This window comes from Camellia sinensis, chromosome 7 (assembly GCF_055761805.1).
Source record: "Camellia sinensis isolate YWXY chromosome 7, ASM5576180v1, whole genome shotgun sequence".
NCBI classification, from domain to species: domain Eukaryota; kingdom Viridiplantae; phylum Streptophyta; class Magnoliopsida; order Ericales; family Theaceae; genus Camellia; species Camellia sinensis.
The window spans coordinates 99,446,188-99,470,017 of NC_138967.1; the positions used below are offsets into that span (position 1 = coordinate 99,446,188).

A 23,830-nucleotide genomic window follows, 5' to 3' on the forward strand; every position below is an offset into this window, starting at 1 on the left:
CTATTAGAATATTTAGGAACACCTTTTGTCTCTTATGTTTATTTAATCATCAGTCAATCATTTCTTTTACACGTTACTAGATCTTAAAAATTAGTCTAAAAAGTGGGTTTCTAAATCATTTTTTTATAAATACATAAGGGTGATTCTACTTACACTACTATTTAACCTCTTTACACCCTTCATCTCATTACACCACTAAAAAAAATGTAATTCTCATTACACCTCCAATATATTACCAAAACTAACCCTAAATTAACTATTTCATCTCTTTACATTACTAATTTTGGTAACACAGTACTAAACAATTTATATTATTCCGGTGTTATGCTGCCGAAAAAAATAAATCTCTCTAGTATTTTATTGCTATACATTTACAGAGACAGTTTCTTCCAAACAATGATTTTTTAATTTGTGGTGGGCTTGTTAGGTAATACAATACTAATTAATTTGCATTATTCTAGTGCCATGTTACCAGACAATATTTTTTTTCCTAGTATTATGTTGCCGTCCAATTAGATGATAGCAAGAAATTAATTTGGGTCACTTGTGAAGTACATGTTCAATGATACATTGTTATACAAATGGGATTACTCTAGTGTCATGTTGTCGAACTACAATAGAGTTGTCTAAACCCCCCTCGCTGTACATTGAAAGATTTACTTTTTCCTTGAGGTATCCATAAAAAAATCATAAATCAAACACACATTCATAAAATCATACATAAAAATATTAAGTGTATGAATATCTATAAAATATTCATAAAATCTGTCATTGTTTAAATCCATCAATCAAACATGTTATCACAATTCGTCTTGGTAATTTGTAAGTAATTTTTCCCCCTTAATAGAAATAAACATCCATACTTTTTAAAACTTGTCAATCTCAATCGTTCCCTTTTGATCTTTTTGTTGTCTCTATAGTAACCATATTTCTTACAAGCAAGTCAAGTCTTGGTTTTCTGTCATTGCCTCTCGCATCTGATGTCTTTACAATAATGACAAATCCAGTATTCTTCCCAACGTCAGAAGCTCATTTAATTAATATTTCACGACTACGAAAAATCTAAAGATAATAAATACATTTATACGTCAAATTATTAATAAAACTCAAAACAAATTAAAAATAAGAAAAAATCGTATTCATAAAAAAAAAAAAAAAAAAAAAAAACAGAAGAAGAAGAAAGACCTTAACAAATCTCGTCTATAATGAGTTCATGACTAGAGTCCACTAATATTGCAGTGCTTGCGTTGTTGTAATAAGTATAAGTATAATCCTTTCAGGCAAAACAATATAAAAATATAAAAAAATGAAACTAAAAATACATGTTAATGAGAAACTGAACAAATTAAAAAAAATCGGTTTGGGATTACTGGAAATGTATCTTTTATTTGGTAGTTGGTTACTAGACTTATATTTTTTGTTTGGCAATGTGATGCCGGACTATTTTATTTTGTTCGATTTTGAACCACCGAAAGAAAGTCGAACACCAGTTCAAAAAACGAAACAAAAACCTACCAAATAAATAAAAAAAAAACTCACAATTTCACTTTTTTAATGGTTCTGCACCACTGTTTCTTCATCTATTGCTTTTTTTAATGATCAAAATACTATGATTCTCACTTTTTGAAAAGAGATGTATAGGAGAAAATAAAAATTAAGAACGAAAAAGAGTAGGGATTGAAGACCAAGGGTGTAATAAAATAACAAAATATATTTAATGTTAGTGTTTTGTCCTTAAAGGTAATTTCACATATGAATAAAATTAGGAAAAAAAAAAAAAAAAAAAGAACTCATATGAAAGGTGTAAAAAGGTAAAATAGCGGTATAAGTAAAATCACCCATACATAAACATTAAGGCAATAGTACACGAGTACGGAATTAGAAAATACCCTTACTCCAACAAGGTCGTGTGATCAGTGCTTAACATTTATTAGAATTCACACCACCCAAACAAGATCAATCTAATGCTATGGTCTTATCGTAATTAATCCTCAAAAATATCTTAATTAACAACATTAAGAAAAGGATGGATTTCAATGTATCTGTGATGTAATCTTTCTTTTGGAAATGTTTCCCATTTTCATTTTGACTAAGCAGCATCTGCTAAAAGAGAAGATTACACTTTTGTGGAGTATGAGAACTAAAGTTGCTACTGTTGGATGGGCATTTCTCATCAATCACACTCAAACATCTGCTTTAATTTTTTTTCTTTTTTCTTTTTCTTCACATAAACATTTCAAATCTCACCGCCCACTTATTTCAAAAGGATGTACTTTCCCATTGAATTGCTTTACCATGACTACTAGTAGTTTATTTCACAGTATAATCACACTCAAACTTCTGCTTTAATTTTTTTTTCTTTTTTCTTTTTTCTTCACAAAAACATTTCAAATCTCACCACCCACTTACTTCAGGAGGATGTTATTTCCCATTGAATTGCTTTTATCACGAGGGACATTTGCCGACCAGTACTATTAATTAAATTTATTTATTTATAGGTCTTATTGATAAATTTATTATTATAAATTTATTCATAAAACAATAGAAACTGATAAATTTATTTCTTGATAAATTTATCTATAGGATTAAATAGGTAATAAGTCCCAAATGTAAAACCTATTGATAATTTACCCTTACCGTGAATACTGATAGTTTATTTCACAGTATAGTTTAGATATTTTGTTGGATTTTTAAAATTCAAAATTTGTATGATTGAATCTTGTGATATCTATTTTGAAAAAGGTATATTAATTAATACTCTAATTTGAAAACCCTTAAATTGGCCTAGTAGGTGTAACTTGGGGTCTGGAGGTGTGCTCTCTTTAGGTCTTAAGTTCAACTATCACTAAGTGCTATCAATTCCTTAGGACCACGTCTACGGGTTCTGCCTAAGATTTACCAATCTATATAGAGGGGAGACTTTGTATGGGTACTGAGATTAGTTAAGGTAAACATATGCTGGCCCCAACAGCCAATCATTAAAATAAAATAAAAAAAATAAAACAAAATCTCTAATTTGAATATAATAGTCCCTATTATTTTTTACCTTCGTGCAAAAATTCTCTGCATTTTGTTTCCGTTTCTACACTAAATAGTAATATTTTTACCCGAATAAAATTGTTGAATTTCCACGGACAACTAAAATAATAATAATAATAATAATAATAATAATAATAATAATAATGCCCTAGTGATTGTGAGAGATGAAGTAACTTTGTCTACTTTTTCTTCACAAAAGAGCTTTAAACTAGTAGATTTTCAAATAACATTTAAAAGTGATCTCACGAGGCAGAGATATATATGGTTGAAGTTAGGGGCATTAATCTGTCTCGATCCATCTGGACTTAGGTTTGGACCGGCTCATGTCGGGTCACGTGGGTTCCTGCCCAAATTCGGACCCGGTTGAGTCACAGGTAAGGAAATTAGGTCTGGCCCAGCCCTGGCCCAGGGGATATTCGGGTCTCGGGCCGAGGGCTTAGGCGGGGCTTGGGCCGGCCTGAACATTTTTTATATTTTTTTCATTAAAATTTTATTCTTTTTCACCAAAAATGACATTGGGTCTCAAGTGGGTCAAGTCTCAAGCAAGGTTTTGAGTGGCCCTTGAGCAGGTCGGCGAATCGAGCCCATGGGTTGGGCCGGGCCGAGTTTCAAAATGACGGCCCATGCCTAGGATCCCAGGTTAGGCTCGGGCCCGAACCTAATCAAGCTGTGCTCAACCCAAACTGTGGACGGGTTTCAAGCCACGGTCCATTTTTACACCTGTAGTGGAAGTATGCCCGATAATTTACAATGCTATGCATCTTTCATGTGCATTAAAAATAAAAAAATTTAATAAATAAATAAAGGCACTTGTCTCCCTATGTCTAATATTTATTGTTCTGATAACTTATCTCTCTTTGAACCTCTTGTATAATGAAAACTCAAAAAAATGATTTTTAGAGAATCTCCACCAAATTAATTATTTTTATTTTTTAACTATAATAGTGAATCACTACAAGAAATCAGTTATTTAGGGATAAATTTATTTTGTCTCTAAAAATATAATATTTGTTAAGAAAAACTTTAGCCAACGAATTTTGTCCGTAGCAAAATTTGTCTCAAATGATCCATCCAGAAAAATCCTAAATTGACTTTTAGAGACAAAATTTTACATTTGTCACTATAAATAAATTTTTAGAGACAAAAATATGTGATTGCAAAAAGTTTTGATTTTGAGACAATCAAAATTTGTCTTTAAAAGTCTATTACAACCTACAATGGTCACAATGTTTATTGAGACAAAAAATTTAGTTTTTGAGAAGACCCAAATTGGTTTCTAAAAGTTTTAGTTTTTGAGACTAGTGAAAGTTGTCTAAGAGCCTTAATTTTCACAACAACTAAAGGTGGTCTGCAAAAGTTATAATTTTTTTCAAACAACTAAAATTGGTCTCTAAAAATTTGATAATATATTTTTTTTTCTTTTCTTTCTTTTTTTTTTTCTTTTGGCTTTTTGATTTTGTAACAATTACTCTAATAATGCTAGTTTGAACAGAAACTCATATTCCTTACTTGACTTCTCAACAATCAAATACAAAATATCAAACATATCACCAAACTAATCTATTCAACTCCAAATTAAAATTCAACAACACCAAAAAAAAAAAAAAACACAAACACAAACAAACACCATGCTCATCGCATTCAAAAAGTCTTAATCAAAAGATATTTCAATGACAAACAAATACAATGCTCTGATTCATTAATATGTAATATTTGATTGTATATCATAAATTGATAGAGATTTCAAAAGTATCATTTCCAATTTATAAGGCTAGTGCCATAAGCATTGTTTGTAGCATTCAACTATTCAATGAATAGATTGTAAATTGTAATTATATCTACTTACAAAACAGAACAACTCATCCATCACATCTTCTTCTCAAGGGTTTCATTGGAATGTCATTCAAAATCTCGCAAAGTGAATCACAAAGTGGTGTTAGTAGCTTGAAAGATGTATACCTAGAAGAAGGAAGCTTGAGATGGATCCAATCTAGTGTTTTCAGGAGGAACAACATCAATTGGAGCAATAAGGCCAACACGTGCAGGAGCTCCGACCTGTATCTCGAATCTCATAAAAATTACTGTTCATGCTCAGAAGATACTAAAATCAGTATCCAGAATTGAATTGTATAAAAGAAAATCAATGTGAGGATCTTACTTGTCAAGAACCAAATCACAATTACATGGTCAATATCCACTGTATACAATAAATACTTCATAGTTCATACTCAAAGCCAATCAGATTACGTCGAGAGATAAATCAATTCATCCCAATATCACCTAATACCACCAGGCATGCACTAACATTGAATGTACCACCCAACTCAATGAATTTCTCAATACCACGAGAGACAATCAATGAGTAGCATGGTTTAACATCATATAGAAATTCTTATATGCAAATGTTTATTATAAAAAAATTTATGACACAGCCAACATGATTGTTGTAAATATCTAAATTGGGCATTCAGCATCCATGGAACAACATTTTTTTTTTTTTTTTTTGTGGAGAAACCTCTCACATAGATGCCTAGATTTTTTTTATTTTTAAATAAGAGTCTAGATTTGCAGTGGAGAAAAAGACAACGTAAAATAATAATCCTTTAAAACATCAATTTGTCTTCTCATATTCTGCACTATATATAAATAATATAATAATGAGCAACAACTTGAATTCTTTAAACACATAATTGCACATTTTCTAACATACATACTTGTCACCATCCATCAAATAAAAAATAGAAAGGAAAGAAAAAAGAAACATGTTTCCATACAAGGAAAAAGATAAATTAAAATACCTAAGGAATTCCACCATAGTAACAAACATAAAGCATGTTGGAAGATAGTTTTTTTTTTTTTTCCTATTGAGTGATGATATAGATACATGAATTTTGTACATAATTTCCATACTAGATGTAGTCTTCTTGCAGTTTCTTCTTTTTTTATTCAGGGGAAGCTATGTGTTGTGCCTGAATTAAAGCCTTATTGACTCTTTGAACTGCAATTATTGATGCTCAGCTATGAATTCATGCTCAACAAAATGGATAAAACAATATTAAATGCATACCCATAAAAATAATATAGAAACCCACAAAGGAAACAAATATAGATCTCAAAAGATGACTTACTGAGAAGAAGAATCAGTAGAGGGTCCTCCTCCCTTGTAGCTAGGGGTGTGTGCGGTGTAGGTCGGTGCGGTTTAGGAGAAAAATAGAAACCGTATGACGGGTGGCGGATTGGTAAAAATGTCATTAGAATTTGCCATTTTTCTTACCAAAAACCGACGGCTCGGTTGGCAAATAATGACGGATATGCCTTGGCGGTTCGTGCGGATTGGCGGTTTATAACAAAATATAATTCAAATTACAAAACTTGAATCAAAGAATAAAAAGATCTAATTTATAAATTAATTGAAATAGTCAAAATTAAAATATTCATCTAATATAACATTAAATATTAACAAACTAGTAAACTAAAAATCCAACAATCCAAACAAATTAGTCCTCAACAGTAGTCCAACATCCAACATAATTTTAAAAAAAGTTTAAAAGTTAATCAAAGTCCACAAACACTCCAAATTATCAATCATAAGGAGTATATATAAATAAAATCTTATCAAAAATTGAACAACAAAGCAAAGTAGCCATCATATATATTTTTTTTTTGAACAGCCGGGCCATTACCAACTATCAATGTTATATATATATATATATATATATATATGTATATAGAGTAGAGAGAGCACAGACACAACAGAGAAAGACAAAAACAGAGAAAGAGTAAATAAAAAATAAAAATTTATATGAATGATAAGTAAATAAATAAAAATTATCAATCATAAGAAGTACATATAAATAAAAATCATAATAAGTATATATAAACAAAAACTCATCAAAAATTGAACAGCAAAGCAAAGCAGCCATCATTTTTTTTTTTTTTGAACAGCCGGGCCATTACCAACTATCATTGTTATATATATATATATATATATATGTATATAGAGCAGAGAGAGCACAGACACAACAAAGAAAGACAAGAACAGAGAGAGAGAGAGAGAGAGACAAAAAAGAGCAAAGAGAGTGAGAGCGAGAGAGAGCAGCGAGAAAGCAGCGAAAAAAACGTACCGACATGTCAATGACGACGAGTAGGCAGCGCCGATTGATAAGGGAAGGAGAAACCAGCGGCAGTGGTGAGGAGAGGCTAACAGCGGTAAGCCGATCAGCAAGGTAATGAAGAGGAATTGATGAAATGTTGTGCATAGTGATGATGAATCGATGTGAATGAGATGAAATTGAAATGTGTGGGTGTCAATTGGGTTTAATTGAGGAATTATTGTGTGTGTGTGTGTGTGTGTGTGTGTGTGTGAGAGAGAGTATATCATGTATGATAGATATAATCATGTAGCTGGATTGCACTTGATCTGTGTTTGTATAACATTTTTTTTTTTTGTGAAACAGGGGCAGTTCGAGGTCGGTTAGACTTGCGGGTTGGAAAATCTCACCCGTCACCTGCGCCGACCCGCCAGAGTTGGGCCTCCAACCCGCCCAAGCCAGAGTTGAAATTTTGCGTGGTTTGAAGCGATTCAGTACGGTTTTGGCGGTATTATGCACATCCCTACTTGTAGCAGCCTCATTATCCCTCTCAAGTTGGGCACGAGTAAGTTTTCCAGATAATGTTGTACTTGGTTTTCGACCACGCCCTAAGCCTCGTATGTAGCCAAATTTTTGTCCAAATACCTCAATAGAAAGTTGCTCATCGGATATCGGACAAGATCCATCTTCAATAACTTTCTCTTGCCGCTTTTCAAGCTTGTACTACAATATTCATTAGTTAAGATAAAACTAAGTATCTATCCACATTTTATTAACGATATAAGGAATGAAAGTACATAAAGATTGATGTCTTACATGTCTAATCTTAGCATTAGCATGTACCCATGCCTCTTTTTTCTCACTAAAATGCGTCTTTTTGTACAATTCAACAAGTCCAAGTTCTTCTTCAATGGCACAGTCTCACTGTGCCATTTATAGCATACATTAAACCTCAATATAGATTACGTTGTTCAATTACAATTGCAAAACATAAATTGTAGATTCTATAATTAATACCTCATCATATTGCACTTTTCTGAAGGCCTTCGAGCTAGCAGTGTGGAAGACTTTCAACTTCTTCCGATTCAACTTATTCTTGCCACATCTCACCTATTATTGAATGCATAAGTCAGAGTACAAGGTAAGAGGAATTCCCAAGCATATTCAGATTATCACAAGGTAAAAAAAATTTTGATACATTTATTAAAATTTCATGGAAGAATTCGATTTAAAAAACAAATTTGCCGATTCAGGGTCCAAGGAACTACCACATAAGCATGCATGAAACATTTATTGTTTCTTGCATTCTCATTATTTAAGATGCATCAACTCAGACATCCACTTCGATGGATGCACCAGAACTTAGTTTTATAATGTGTGTACGTTTATATGTGTGGATGTTACCATTCACATCCATCTTCAACTATTTTCTGCATTGATATATATATATATATATATATATATATATATATATATTCTACTTGCATGATACAAATTTTCTCTCTATACATTGCAAAGCAAACCTAGAGAGGCAAGCTGACAGCAGCACAAAGTACGATAGATAGTTTTAGTTTGAGAACTTCAATATTTTAACCTCTACACTCTATGGTCTTTTCATTGTCATTAGCAGATGATCTTTCTAAATACTCTAGCATGAAATTATCCCCCCATTTGGCAAGTTCAATTGCTAGCATATTCTTCTCAAAGAGTACTCTAGTGACCGTTGCCACCAATAATCGCTACGATAGGAAATTCACAAACAAAGAAGACCATCTGGTCCTACATTGCAAGATGATAAATTAGCAAGCAATCTTTCTAAATACTCTATGGTTTTTTGAATATGGTTGTTGCATCTATAACATGGACACCAAATCTTATCTGCCCCTGGTTTCATATGATCACGAGCAAACAAGATAAATTACCTCATCCCATCAACGTATTGAGGTGACCTTCTATTATGAAGTTGCATCCAACTCCTATCCATGGTGCAAAAGAACTAAAGAAGAAAGAGAAAAAAAGAAAAAAGAAAAAAGGTAAAAACTTAAAAAATGGGATATACTAAAAATAGGAAATATGATGCTAGAATTTTCGACTCTAATAAAACAAGCGAATCAAAATAAATTTAACAATGCAATCAATCGAATTGACATCTACATTTCCAAATAACACAAATATAATCAAATCAAACAAATCAGGATTAGATTATACCATATTAAGACAAACTTGAAATGAGCTCACAGTTGACTAGACTAAACTATCTAATTACATATTCCAATTGGGGAGCATCTAATTCCATATATATATATATATATATATAAAGTAATAGGGTAAATTTCAAATACACCTCCTGAAGTTTGCTTAAAGTACAGATTGTACATTGTGGTTAGAAAAATTACAAATACTCCATGGTTATCATTTTTTATTTAACAGAATTAACTAAAAAAATAAATTCATAATTGCTCTCCTATATATTTGTAATTTATCCTTAGTAATATATAAAGCGGTCACCACTGTGAGTGTAAATATTACAAAAATAAAAATTTAAAAATGTACTAAAAAGTTATGATTATTATAAATTACTTCAATTATGTTAATGATTATTTTGACAACAAGTTGAAATAGTCACCTTTGAGTTTTGACTTGGTGTAAATTTGACAAATTTTGAATTTTCACAATTCAAAGTGCTTTACAATAATTGTTCTACTTTTCTTAACTTGAATTTTCCCAATTCAAAAGTAATTGTTAATACTTAACTTATATTGCTCTCTCCTTACAAATTTGGCCGCAAGTATGTATCTATATACGCATACATGTTCTTATATTTATATTATATATACTGGTGTGCACTTATATTGATTATTCGAAATTGAAATTAATAAAGAGACCCACCCAAAAAGAAATTAATAAAGAGAATTGAAACCACACATCAATCTTTCATTGATCTCGTCATTGTTTAATTATAATTTATTTGCAGTGTTGAAGCCATATATGTTCATCACCTGGTTAAGAAATTGCCAAAACTAATCAACTAATACAAATTACGATTGCTTCTAATAACAACAACATTCACAGTATAACAAAATGCTGATAATGATGTGATAAGATCAAAAAATGCATGATTTAGAGACTTTCTTATACTATGAACCCTAAAAACCAAAAATGCTTAATTATTGACGATTACTATAAACACTTCACTGAAACAGATTGATTGAACAAACACATGAATCTATACAAAACCATGTATGAAACCGAGGGCTAAAATATCAAATCGATTATACAGATACATACATGTATGTATATACATATATATATGGTACCTAATCGGAATCGCTACCGGAGAGTCGCCGGGAAATCGGAGAATCAAGAAGAGATGAGGCAGCAACGGAGCATGTTTTTCGATCTCCTTCAAGTTTTTGAGGCTCCAAATAGCTATAACATCTCCTTTTTGATATCCGAAAATGGTCCGATATCGTCAATCTCTATCGAATCTACACAGCACAAAGCAGAGAAAACTCAATAATCAACAACAAAACACCAAAAAAACATTTTCAAAAAACACAAAGCAGTACGCATTGCAATCTGCATTATACCTACAGACTTCGACAATCGATTAAATCCACTGAACTGAGCCAAATCTGAATCAAAAAACATAGAATCACTAGATTAAAAGCATATCGTAATGAAGAGGAACAGTAGTAGTAGTGCCTAATCCACTTACCTTTTTGAGATGGATCGTGAGAGGAGAGGTAGAGGATGAAGAAGCAAAGGACGGTGAGAAGAGGAATGAGGTGAATGAATTTCTCAGGTCTCGGAGGTGATTTGCGAGAGAAAAAGAAATTAGGGATTTGAGAGAGAGGGGGGAGAGAGGGAGGGATGAAACCTGGATGCTTTTTGTTTTTGTGTTTTTGTTTTTGTTTTTGATAGTCCCAACTATTGAGTTCAGAAATTAATATATAAAATAAAATAATATATGATTTGAATTTATTAGGAGCCAATTAAAATGGTATGTAAAAGTGGTTGATCTTTTTACCCCAAATAAATTTTTCCAAAAAATATAATAACATGATTAAATATATATTTTTTTTAAAAATTCTTTCATTTTGTCCTTAAAAGTATAACAACCGTGCTAAATACCCCCACTGGGGGTCGACCCCCAGTGAGGTGGCGGGCCATGATTCACCGAAAATCTTAAAAAAAAAAAAAAAAAAAAAAAAAAAAACAGTTTTTTTGTTTTGGCCAATGGGAGGACAACAGACACGACCCCCAGTGACCCCCACTGGGGGTCTGAGGCATTTTTGAAAGTATAATTTTTACAAATAAATTATTTTTATCTCTAAAAATTTGTCTTTAAAACTTTAATTTCTTGTAGTGAATAAATTATCAAATTTTAATTCTATCAAACTAGTTACCAAGTTAGCTATTTTAGTTTTTATGATTTTGGCTCAACAAATGTAGTTAGAAATTTTGACTAGTCCAATATTAAAAAATTAATATTTTTATTATTTTAGAGTTACTTGTGTTGAGTTTATTAAAAAATAGAAAAATTTACCCATCAATCCTAGATAAAGGAATGTTGACCCCTTTAGTTTTAAGAGGTTTTTTAATGAATCAATTACTTATTTTTGTTTTAGAAGTTGTATTTATTTGATTTGATGACATGTGAATTTAAGTGATTGTCTTTTTGTGATTCATTTTTTTTATTTTCTGATTCGTTTTTGGGATGAAAACGAACGAAAATATGAGGTGCGAAACATTCTTTTTGAAGGGATTGGTGGCTGAAGTGTTGGTTATCGAGCGTGAAAATCTATATTTTTATTAGTGCGGTGTTTTAGTATTACATTGGAGTCTTACATTAGAGTGCTATGTTTGCAACAAAAAAAAAAAAAAAACTATACTAATGAATTTTTGTGTGTTACATTGATTGGAGTGTTACTTTAGAAGAAATGCACTAACGAGTTTTTCTACAATGTTACGTTGTTACGTATGAGAAAAATACACTAATAAATTTTTTAATGTATTATGTTGGAGTATTACGTTTAAAAAAATACAGTAAAGAGTTTTTGTATGTTACATTGATTAGAGTATTACGTTTGACCCAACATGAGAGGGCAAATTTGCACTGGACAGTACGGCCGAGCTACGGCAACGCAGGTGTGGCAAACCTCTCAGTGTCGAGCTATCTCCTCAATCGGCACGGCCCTCCGGCCTGTCTTACACGGCCGAGGTAGGTTTGCCGACCAGGCATGGTCTAAGGCCAGGCCGAGCTATGACTGTTAGGCGTTCGGCGGTAGGCGCGCGTTAGCACGATGCGACCGAGCAGATGACAGTCCGGAAAGAGTCTAGGCCGGGAAGAGGTCGGCGTGCGCCCGACCGGATAGCTCGGAAGCTCGGTCGTGTTCTTTGTGGTTGTGATTTTCTCCTAAGGAATAGGCCGGTCTTGGTATGCCGGTCAGGTGTGCCACTTGAGCCAATGGCGTGAGAGAGAGGATATCTGCTCCAGGCACCCATCAGTACCGTTTGGCAGTTTTGCATGTACTGGATGGAGGATTTGGCCTTTACACGTGTAAGGTGGTGGGAGGCGAGCACAACCAACTATCCAGGGAAGGACAGCAGAGGTAGTGCGCGCACAATCCTGAGGCTGCATGGCCAGCCTAGAAAAAGGAAGGGAGGATGAACGTTAGTGGTAAGCAACTTGCGCTATCTGAAACACCCTCTCTCTCTCGAATAGCCTGCTTCTTCCTCAAATGATCTGACTTGATCGTCAGAGGGTCTATCCGGCACACCACCGCCGGACAGCTCACTGTTCTCTGTGTTGCCAGGTTAGATGCCGTCACGTGAAGCTTGTACTCCAAGGAGTACAGAAAGCAGAGGATATTTCGCCTACGTACAATTGGCGCCGTCTGTGGGAAGATCTTTGATACTCAAACCTTATTTTTCAAGCTTCTTCGACCATCTCTATGGCCAACAACGACGAAACTCCACTGTCCGTCGTCAATGGCGTCACACCAGAGTCCGTCCGACGGAGAGAAGGCCCCCCGAATGTTCCAGCCATGGCGGACATAGAAACTTCTTCGCGAGGTGCACGAGACAAACGCGGAAGGAGTACCGATTGCTCGAAGAGTCCAGAGGGCCGTCGGCGGCGGGGGGAGTCCTATGCGCAGCGCCTGGAGCACAAACTCAAAGACCAAGACGCCCTCATTCACAAGATGGCGGCGGAGGTGGAGATGCTGAGACGTCAGATTAAGGGGAAGGGTGTTGTTGGAGAGGGCAACCTCAATGAGCGCACCCCGTCCCCCCGTTCTAGCAGTCGCCGCCAGGAGAGGACCCACTCTCTCTCCATCACCAGGAACTATGGGTTGGAGATTCCGACCGAAGGGAGGGCAGATCCTTCACTCGAGACAGCACATACCGTCCCTCGCGCCCGTCTCTGACGTCACGATACTCTTTCTCCACCCGTTCCAGAGACCTGAGGGATGTATTGGAGGAGAGGGCGCGCCGTCGAGAGGCTTAGAGAGCGCCGGTGTGGCAGAGATTGAGCGCCCCGGTTCATTATAGCGAAGAAGTGGCGATGCTAACGCCCAGAGTGATGGCCTATGCGCCAGTGGACAAAGAGTTGGCGAGACTTACAGCCACGTCGTTGTCTCCGGAGATCGAGAGTACACCACTCCCTGCCGGATTCCACCAACCTAAGTTCACCTTGTACGACGGCAAAACGGATCCGTACATGCACGTGAGTCATTACTGGCAAGCAATGGCTGGCCACCGGCGCAATGACACCTTGATGTGCCTCATATTCCCAGCAAGCTTGGGAGAACTGGGCCTGAAGTGGTTCGAAAGGCTTCTAGGGGAGTATAGAGGGGTGGCAGCAACTAGCGGAAGCCTTCGTCACCAGATTCAAAACCAACACTCGAACGCCGAAGGAGGTCGATCATCTTCTAGGCGTCAAGATGGAGTCAGGGGGATCATTGAAGGCATACAACGCGAGGTACTGGGAAACTTACAACGAAATCCTCGACTGCCTTACCAATCTGGCAATCACTCAATACAAGCGGGGTCTCCCAGTCGGACATAGGCTGCGAGATTCACTCACAATGCACCAACCCACAAACCATGGAGTCCTTGATATAGCGGATCAATGAGCACATTTGTGTAGAGGATGATGTCGCCTCCGCGACCGAGAAGGTTAATCCGGTCGCAGCAGACAGAAGGGTAGCGGGGAAGGTTCACTCGGTCGGGCAGGAGGATAACTGCCCAAGCGACCGGCCAAAAGATCAACGACGTGGCCCAAACCGCGATGACAGAAACAAGGGTCGTAGAAACGACCGAGCTGACGCTCCCCGTGATGCAGCGGAGGATGCTAAGAGAAAATTAAACGCGCGGACTGGAATCACCACGGTCTTTAAAATCCCTATCTACCGCATCTTGAGTGAGATCAGAGGCGAGCCTTTTGTCCGCTGGCCGGCCAAATTGGGGAATGCACAGAGAAGCCTCAACTCAAGGTATCGCTGCACCTTCCATGAGGAGTGGGGACACCGAACGGAGGACTGCTTGCCGCTCAAACAACATTTGGAAGAGCTAGTGGCCGCGAGACATCTTGACCAATACATAGATGGGGGTATGGAAACCTCGCCATTGGGGCAAACCGAGCCAAACGGCCTAGCTGCCCTAGAGACAGCACCCCAAGGCGTAATCAACGTCATCCACGGCATTGTTGAACCAGGAAGGGTCTGCGAGCTCAGATGGATGATTAAGAAAGCCGAGCACATGAGGGAAATGCTCTCCGTTCAGCCCGTTGTGAAGAAAGGAAAGACTGAGGAGAAGGACATTCTTACCTTTTCGAGCAGGGACTTGTAGCGGATCCAGATGCCCCACAATGACACCCTAGTGGTAACTCTTCGCGTCAAAGACTTTGACATCAAGAGGATCTTGATCGACCAGGGGAGTTCAGTCGAAATTATGTACTATGACGCGTTCAAACAAATGAAGTTGGAGGACAAGGACTTGGCCCCTGCGACGTCACCTTTGGTTGGCTTCAACTCTCAGCTAGAATGGCCGATAGGGAAGATCATACTGCCGGTCAAAGCGGGTTCAGTCACAAAGCAAGTAGAGTTCTGGGTGCTCAAAGTCCCATCCACCTACAACTTAATTTTAGGCAGGGGCTGGTTGCACGCCATGCAAGCAGTAGCGTCGACTTACCATCAGGTCTTGCGCTTCCCGGCGCCAAACGGACAAATAGAGGAAGTCTGGGGAGACCAGGTGATGGCGAAACAATGCTTCGTTGCGGTAAATGGCAGCCAAGTAGCTAAAGGATTTGTCCAAATGATTGAGGGACCCGAGGGAAAGGAGGTCCTTGAAGACGTAGGAAGAAAGAGGTCCTTGAAGACGTAGGAAGAAAGGCCGAGGAAAAATCGGTCGAGGATTTGGTGGAAGTGCGCATCGACGAGAATGACCCAACTAAGTTCTTTCTCTTGAGATCATCTTTGTCTAGCGCCGAGCGGTTGGATTATGTCAACTTCTTGGTTTCCAACATGGAGGCTTTTGCGTGGACACCTTACAATATGCCTGGCGTCAACCCTAACTTCATTTGCCATCAGTTGAATGTCTTTCCTAATGCACGACCGGTCATCCAAAGGACACGCTGCTTAGCTCTGCACCATGCCGAGGTAGTAGCAGAGGAGGTCAAAAACTTGTTGGAAGCAGGAGCGATAGAAGAAGTGCAATACCCTCGATGGATATCCAACACGGTGGTGGTCTCGAAAAAGAATGATAAGTGGCGAGTCTGCGTTGACTACAAGACGGTCAACCGTGCTTGCCCAAAGGATAGCTTCCCCCTCCCTCGAATTGACCAGCTGGTGGACTTGACCGCTGGCCATCAGAGGTTTAGCTTCCTGGATGCATATCGCGGCTACCACCAGATAGCCATGTATGAACCGGACCGAGAGATCACGTCGTTCACTACTCTTAGAGGCCTGTATTGTTATAAAGTCATGCCGTTCGGACTAAAGAACGCCGGGGCAACTTTTCAGAGGATGATGACAAAGATGTTCGCTCCTCTTTTGGGCCGAACAATGGAGGCCTACATCGACGATATGGTGGTAAAGAATAAGGAAAAGTCGCAACACCTCGCCGATCTAGCAGAAATGTTTACCATACTTAAGCACCACAAACTTCGTTTGAATGCCTTCAAGTGCGCCTTCGGAGTCGGCACCGGGAAGTTTCTGGGGTTTTTGGCCACGAACCGAGGGATCGAAGCCGACCCATCACAGATCAAGGCTATACAAGAGCTGGAGCGCCCAAACTCCACGAAGGACGTGCAACATCTTGCCGGGATGGCAGCCGTGCTAAACAGATTTATCAGCCGGTCTTCAGATCATTGCAAGCCCTTCTTTAGAACTTTGAAGGCCAAGTTCTTCTGGGATGACGAATGTGACCGTGCACTGGCAGACTTAAAAATATACCTTTCCTCAGCCCCTATCTTAGTCACTCCCCGGCGGGGCGAAGAGTTGTATCTCTACTTGGCAGTCTCTCAACATGCGGTGAGCGCCGTCCTAGTCCGCGCTGAAGGTATCCAGCACTTGCCCATCTTCTATGTAAGCAAGACTTTGCTCCCGGCCGAGACGAGATATCTTCCGCTGGAAAAATTAGCGCTGGCCCTGATGATGGCATCAAGAAAGCTGGCGCACTATTTTCATGCCCATGCAATAGTTGTGTTGACTGAGTTTCCACTTAAGATGCTTTTTGAAAAGGCAGACTTCACCGGAAGAATTTTGAAATGGGCCGTGGAATTGGGGCAGTACGATATCAAGTTCCGCCCGCGCACCGCAATCAAGGCTCAAGCTCTTGTAGACTTTGTGGCGGAATTTGCCCCTGGAATGCATCTAGTTTGCTTGGCTGATTTGGCTGGTGCGGATTTAGCGTAGCCCATGGTTCTAGCAATAGAGACAAGTGTTGGCTCACAAGTGGGAGAAGGGCGAAGAGCGACCGAACTAGAGGAGCCGAGTGGCTTCTTGGAAGACGGACTCAACCAAGACAAGGAAAGAGACCAGGGTGAACCGATCAGAGACTTGGAATTGAGAAGCTCCCAGAACCCCTTTGATTGTTGGAAGCTGTTTATTGGTGAGATGTGGAAGCTTTTCGTCGATGGGGCATCCAACAGACATGGGGCCGGGCTGGGTATCGTACTGACTTCACCGGACGGGTTGGTTATCGAGCAAGCAATTACGCTCGGCTTCTTAGCGTCTAACAATGAAGCGGAATATGAGGCCCTCCTTGCCGGGCTAAGGAGTGCTTTGAGGATGAAAACGTCAGCCCTCATGGTGTTCAGCGACTCTAAATTGGTGGTCAATCAGGTCTCTGGGGAGTATGAAGCCAGGGATGAAAGAATGGTCAAGTATCAGGCACTGGTACGCGCAGAGATCAAGAAGTTCACCGCCATAAGAGTGGAACAGATCAACCGCGAAGAAAACAACACAGCTGATGAACTGGCCGGGCATGCTTCTACTCAGACAGCTTTTCTTAACCCTTTGATGATAGAGTTTTTACCTCGACCAAGCATTGAGGAACCAGAAGTGGCCGAGGTACTCTGCACCGACTTGGGTCCTTCCTGGATGGACCCTATCGTCGCTTTCTTGAAAGATAGGGTTCTACCGGAAGAAAAGAAGGCGGCCAACAAGATCCGGGCCAAGTCAGAGCGGTTTTAGCTCTCCCCGTCTGGAGCCTTATATAAGAAGTCCTTTACCGGGCCGTATCTGAAGTGTGCCCACCCCGCCAAGGTGGAGGCTTTCCTCTATGAGATCCATGAAGGCATCTGCGGAAGCCATACTGGGGCAGGTCTTTGGCTTACCGAGCAATTTTTCAAGGTTACTGGTGGCCGTGCATGCAGGCAGATGCGCAGAAATACGTTCGCCGATGTGAAAAGTGTCAGAAATTCGCTCACCAGATCCACCAGCCAGCGAGAGAATTGCTCCCCCTTACAAGTCCTTGGCCGTTCGCACTTTGGGGGTTGGATATAGTGGGGCCACTCCCAGCAGCTCCAGGCAATCGCAGATTTTTCATCGCCGCTACCGACTACTTCATCAAGTGGGTCGAGGCTGAGCCATCGGCAACCATAAAGGAAAGAGATGTGAAAAAGTTTGTTTGAAAAAATATTGTCACTCGCTTCGGCATACCAAAGGCCTTTATCTCGGATAATGGCACTCAATTTGATGGGAAACTCTTTCGCGTATTTTGCGAAGAGTTAAAGATTGAGTTCTACAATTCAACGCCGGCCTATCCTCAGTCAAATGGTCAAGCAGAGTCCTCAAACAAGACCATCCTGGACGGGCTAAAGAAGCGGCTTGAGAAAGCCAAAGGGAAGTGGGCTGAAGAACGCCCTAATGTGCTCTGGGCATACCGCACTACGCCAAGGCGATCGACCGGGGAGACACCATTCGCCTTGGCCTACGGCATGGAAGTCGTTATCCCGCTGGAAATCGGTATGCCAACCATCCGATCTGAGAGCTTCCAGCCAGATTTGAACGAGGAAGTAGTGGCATTGGAGCTTGACCTAGCCGAGGAAAGAAGGGAACGGGCTCTGATCCACATAGCGGCCTATCAGCAAGAACTCTCCAAGAAATACAACAAGGCTGTGCACCCCAGGCTGTTCAAAATTGGGGACTGGGTCTTAAGAAAGGTGATGGGCAATACGGTGGCCCCTGGCAAAGGAAAGCTCGGCACAAATTGGGAGGGGCCATACAAGGTGACTGGCCTAGTAGGCAAATGGGCATACCATCTAGAGGACTTAGACGGTAAAGCTATCCCCAGACCATGGAATGCAGCCAACCTTAAGATTTTCTACTTTTAAAATGTAATTGCTTTTGTTGCTTAGCTTTCTAGACCTTAAGCCTTTTGGCACTTGATGTAAGAGATAGCACTGCTTTTTGTAATGAAAAATAGCCCTATCGTTCTTTTGAATTATATGTTTCTGTATGAATGACATGGCAAGGCTATCGGGCCATTATGGATGCCAGGGGCTGGGAGACCAACCTGCACTAGAAGAACTGATTTCCACTCACCGGTAGAAACAGACCGCATAAACAGTTGGTGTATTGTCCAGTGAAATAATTAGTGTGTTGTCCAATTTGCATAATGCCCGAGCTGATTTTTGCTCGCTCAATTGGGATGTTGGCGTCATGCCAAACTTAAATGAAATATTGGTGTTCTGACCAATTCACAGGCCGAGCTGATTTTGCCCGGCCTAATCGAAATGTTGGTGTTTTGTCCAGCTGAAAAGAGCCGAGCTGACTTTGCTCGGCCCAATGAAATGTTGGTGTCTTGTCCAACTTACAAGAGCAAAGCTGACTTTGCTCGGACAAATGAAATGTTGACGTTTTGCTCGGCCACTTGGACATATTGGTGTTCTGCCAATCTCAAAAGGCCGAGATGATTTTCGCTCGGAGAAAGGGCCATGATGCCTGGCGTTTTATCAAAATGAAAGGGGATGCGCAACTCGAGCAAGCCGAGCAGGATTTTGCTCAGCCAAAGTGAAATTTTGGCGATATATCCAACCTCCTGTTGGGCCGAGCTGAATTTTCCTCAGTCACTTCGAAATATTAGTGTTTTATCGCACTTACAAGGTCCGAGCTAATTTTAGCTCGGCCAAGTGAAATGCGACGATCATCCAAAAATTGAAGAAATACTGATTTTAGCCTGGCATATGGCGCGGCTTAGCCGACCTACCGGTTATGATTCGTGACCATTTGAATGAAGAAATTTTGTATGTTGCAGCCGAGCAGAAATTGATGATCAACGAGCAACAAGTTCAAATTTTCATTGATAAGGGAAATTGCATTACAAAGTGGGGCCGAGCCCGGTTACATTCAAAAAAAAAAAAAAAACAGAAAGGAATAGGGGGAAAACATCAATCTAGTTCGATGTCAATGGTTTGCATGGCGGGATCAACTGTTTGCTCGGTCAAGCCCTCCTCGGCTTCATCGTCAGCGCCTTCCACCGCAACAACCTCCCGCTCGGCCACTTCATCTTCGGCACGGTCAGAAGCCTCAGGGGAAGTTTGATCGGCAGGTTGCGCGGCGGCAGCCTCTTCCTCGGCTGCTTTCTTAGCCTCTTCCTCGGCGGCCTTTTTCGCCTCTTCGATGAGCCTCTTTTGTGCGGCGCTGGCGTAGGCTTGCATGTAAGGCGGTATGAAGGCAGTGGGCGGATTTTGGAACATCTTCGCGTCCTGACCAAGGCCAACTTTCTCCACGGCAGCTTTCCAACCGCACTAGAAAAAGATGTCCTTGGTCGCCAGAACCTGCCGTTCGTAAGTCTTCTCGCCCTGCGCATACCCCTGATCTTCGGCGGCGTCAACCGCCTTATCCTTCTCCTCCTTATGGACATCGTGGAGTTTGCGCAGCTCGGCGAGGTACCGAGCCTTCATCGACTTCACGGCCCGCTGTTTATCCTCTTCAGCTCGGCCCAACTTCTGGCTTAGCGTATCGCACTCGGCCTCGGTCGCCTCTTGCGCGACCTTTAACTTGGTTATTTCGGCCGTTTTGGCCTTGTTTTCAGTAATGGCATCCCGCAGGCTCTGCCGCACTGCGATCATTCGATCGTGTGCTAAATAGTTCTTTTGCGCGGCCTGAAAACAAATGAAAGATTGTAAGCATTCAGAAAACTGAGCAAAAACCGGTCAACAACTTGCAGAAAAAAGAGTGGAAAACTTACCAAAATGATCGATTTTGCCGCCGAGCGAAGCACCTTCAGGTCGGACAGCTCGTCGTGCTTCTTCATGTCGGCGGGAAGGATCAGCCCCTTGGTCATGTTGAAACCGAGGGAGTAATCCTTGTCTGCGTACACTGAATCGGCCTCAGAGACAGCCCAGCCTTTGTACTTAATCTCGGGCGCCCAGACCGGGGGGGTCGTTGGGGTTTTGGATGGCCCGCTGAGTAGTTGTTCGGTCTGGTCACCCAACACGGTGGATGCGTGCTCAGTTGAATCTTCGTCGACTAGTTGTTGCCCGGTTTGGTCTTTTCTCGGTCGCTTCTTCGACCGGCCTATTGGATGTTCGCTTGCAAGAGCCAGCACAGCCCCCTCTCTTTGCTCGGCTGGAGTGGAGGAAGTCCCCCCAGATACCTCTGGTGGCTGGGAGTTGCTCGGTTCTCCGGTGATCATTGATTTGATTGCCCGGATTTTTGCCATTTCTTGTTCGGCGGTGAGGGGAACAAGTTTGATCGCTGGGAGATTTGGATCTGGTTCTGGAGAGGGCGCACGAAGAAAGTCAGTCACCTTGCTCTTGCGCGGTGCTGTGTAGTGGTAGGTCGGTTCGAAGCCGAGGAGTTTTGGAGACTCCCTTTCCTCGGCCGGATGACGAAGCAGAACTTTGATGGCCTCTTGATTAGCTCGGGAGTAGTCGTCGGCTAAGAGCTTGTAATCTGCAAAAAGGAGGACAAGTGTTAGATCGGCAAGAAGAAAATCAGTGCAAAAAGAAAGTAGTGCAGTTTGCCGAGCTACTCACCAGCACTGCCAAAATCTTTCCTAATATACCAGCCCGGTATGGGCACCTCGGTGTCCTCATAACGACCAGACACCCACAAGAAGTCATCTTCGTTTTTCTTCTTATCTGGGTTACCCTCTATGAATTTTGCTCGGCCCTTCTTGACCTTCAGGTACCAGCAAAACCCACCCTTATTTTTGCTAAGGCTGTATTGATGTAATATCTCGGCGAGACCGAGATTGAGACCGAGCCTCCTATTCAGCTTAGCCACACCGTTTATTATCTTATACGTGTTGTTCGAGACTTGGGTCGGACAAAGCCTTGTCTGCCTCAAAAATTCGCAGATCAAGGGTTGGACCAGGCAGCGAAGCCCTCCTCCCACGATGGATACGACCGTGAAGGCGCACCAATCTAGGTCACCCCATGGGGTATCTCCCTTCTTGGCCAACTCTAAATGGGCATCGTCTGGAATGTTGTACTCCCTATAAAACTCAGCTAGTGCACCGGGCGAGCTCACCATGAATCGGTACTTCCCCATCTACCTCGGTTTTACTTATTTGGTGGTTTAATTTGTATCTCGAGAGAAAATTCTGGTGTATTTGCTCGGACTTTGAGCTCCACCAGTGGTAATGCTGTAGGGGCCTGGTCGGTCTTAGTTCTGCATTGTTAAAAAATAAGCCTAAGGGTTAGCGCGGCATAAATTGCACGGCTCCTATTGGTTCTCCTAGCTCGGTCAAAATCCCCCTTTATATGTGGCTGGTCTACCCCCTATCTCGGCTCGTCTATCCGGCCGATATGGCCTTCCTAGTTCAGTTCTGACTCCCTATATCCAGCACGGTCGCGGCCTCAACGGGAAGCCGCAAACTGATCTTTACTCGGCTGAAGTTTTATTTATGGATCCAAGTTACCTATTTAGCTCGGTCCTACCCAGATTCAAGTTGTTCATCCTAGATTCAAAGTTGATACGTTTTACTCGAAGAAACTAGGGGCATGGGAGCCCCATCTGCTTTTCCGATTCCAGTTCCAGTTTTTCCTAGGATATGCAACTATTGCCCTAAACAAAGTGCATAACGAACACGAAGAACACAGGCTTGAAAACGTGAAGAACACGAAGAACAAGGGGGAAGGGGCTTACCGACGACGGAGTCCAAGAAGGGATCAGTCGATCACGAGCTCGATTGCAGCCCCTGAGGGAGCAAAAACAGATGTAGAGGAGCCAAAGGGGAAACAACGGCAGCAATGGCAGAAGTTGGGAGGTCTTAAGAGCTAGGGTTTGGGGGCTCGTGGTTGGAGATGAACAGTGGGGGGTGTTTGACCCCTCGTTTATGTGTATAAAAGTGGTGGGAAAGCCAATGGGCAGTAGTCGTTTGAATTTCGTGCACGAAAAGACAGCTGTAGGGCTGCACGTCACCAATGGCGTGAGGCCACGTGGCATCGCGAGGGCGACTCTATCAGTACGGCTGTACGACCCTTGACAAGACTACTGAAGCAATGACCGACCAAATAGGATAGCTCGGTAACGGCTTCAAAACCAATCATGCTCGGCTTGGTACTGGCGCAACTCAGGGACCATTAGCTCGGTCATGGAGGTAACCCCAATCACGATTAGCTCGGATGGGATTAAGGGTCAATTGAGAGGGCAGATTTGCACCGGACAGTACGGCCGAGCTATGGCAACGCAGGTGTGGCAAACCTCTCGGTGCCGAGCTATCTCCTCAATCGGCATGGCCCTCCGGCCTGTCTTACACGGCCGAGGTAAGTTTGCCGACCAGTCATGGTCTAAGGCCTGGCCGAGCTGTGACTGTTAGGCGTTCAGCGGTAGGCGCGCGTTAGCACGGCGTGACCGAGCAGATGACAGTCCGGAAAGAGTCTAGGCCGGGAAGAGGTCGGCGTGCGCCCGACCAGATAGCTCGGAAGCTCGATCGTGTTCTTTGTGGTTGTGATTTTCTCCCAAAGAATAGGTCGGTCTTGGTATGCCGGTCAGGTGTGCCACTTGAGCCAATGGCGTGAGGGAGAGGATATCTGCTCCAGGCACGCGTCAGTACCGTTTGGTAGTTTTGCATGTACTGGATGGAGGATTTGGCCTTTACACGTGTAAGGTGGTGGGAGGCGAGCACAGCTAACTGTCCAGGGAAGGACAGCAGAGGTAGTGTGCGCACAATCCTAAGGCTGCATGGCCAGCCTAGAAAAAGGAAGGGAGGATGAACGTTAGTGGTAAGCAACTTGCGCT

General features: G+C 41.2%; 3 protein-coding genes across 3 annotated transcripts; all 3 read left to right on the forward strand.

Annotated features, from left to right (window-relative positions):
• Window positions 1-13,716: 13,716 nt before the first annotated feature.
• On the forward strand, window positions 13,717-14,984 carry LOC114278741 (uncharacterized). The gene is made up of 2 exons (XM_082880931.1): window positions 13,717-14,115; window positions 14,259-14,984. The coding sequence occupies exons 1-2, from the start codon at window positions 13,717-13,719 to the stop codon at window positions 14,982-14,984; spliced, it is 1,125 nt and encodes a 374-aa protein (XP_082737057.1).
• Window positions 14,985-14,993: 9 nt separating this feature from the next.
• LOC145795980 (uncharacterized) lies at window positions 14,994-15,518 on the forward strand. Its single transcript, XM_082880932.1, has one exon. The coding sequence runs from the start codon at window positions 14,994-14,996 to the stop codon at window positions 15,516-15,518; it is 525 nt and encodes a 174-aa protein (XP_082737058.1).
• Window positions 15,519-18,576: 3,058 nt separating this feature from the next.
• On the forward strand, window positions 18,577-18,972 carry LOC145795981 (uncharacterized). The gene has a single exon (XM_082880934.1). It carries the CDS (start codon window positions 18,577-18,579, stop codon window positions 18,970-18,972), a length of 396 nt encoding a protein of 131 aa, XP_082737060.1.
• Window positions 18,973-23,830: the final 4,858 nt, after the last annotated feature.

What these genes read in the sequence shown, in the direction of transcription:
- LOC114278741 (XM_082880931.1), top strand. Translation starts at nt 13,717, where the DNA reads ATGGCCTATGCGCCAGTGGACAAAGAGTTGGCGAGACTTACAGCCACG. An exon ending in TTGAAGGCATACAACGCGAG is followed by an intron (nt 14,116 to 14,258) that starts GTACTGGGAAAC and finishes TCCTTGATATAG; the next exon opens with CGGATCAATGAGCACATTTG.
- LOC145795980 (XM_082880932.1), top strand. Translation starts at nt 14,994, where the DNA reads ATGCCCCACAATGACACCCTAGTGGTAACTCTTCGCGTCAAAGACTTT.
- LOC145795981 (XM_082880934.1), top strand. Translation starts at nt 18,577, where the DNA reads ATGGAAGTCGTTATCCCGCTGGAAATCGGTATGCCAACCATCCGATCT.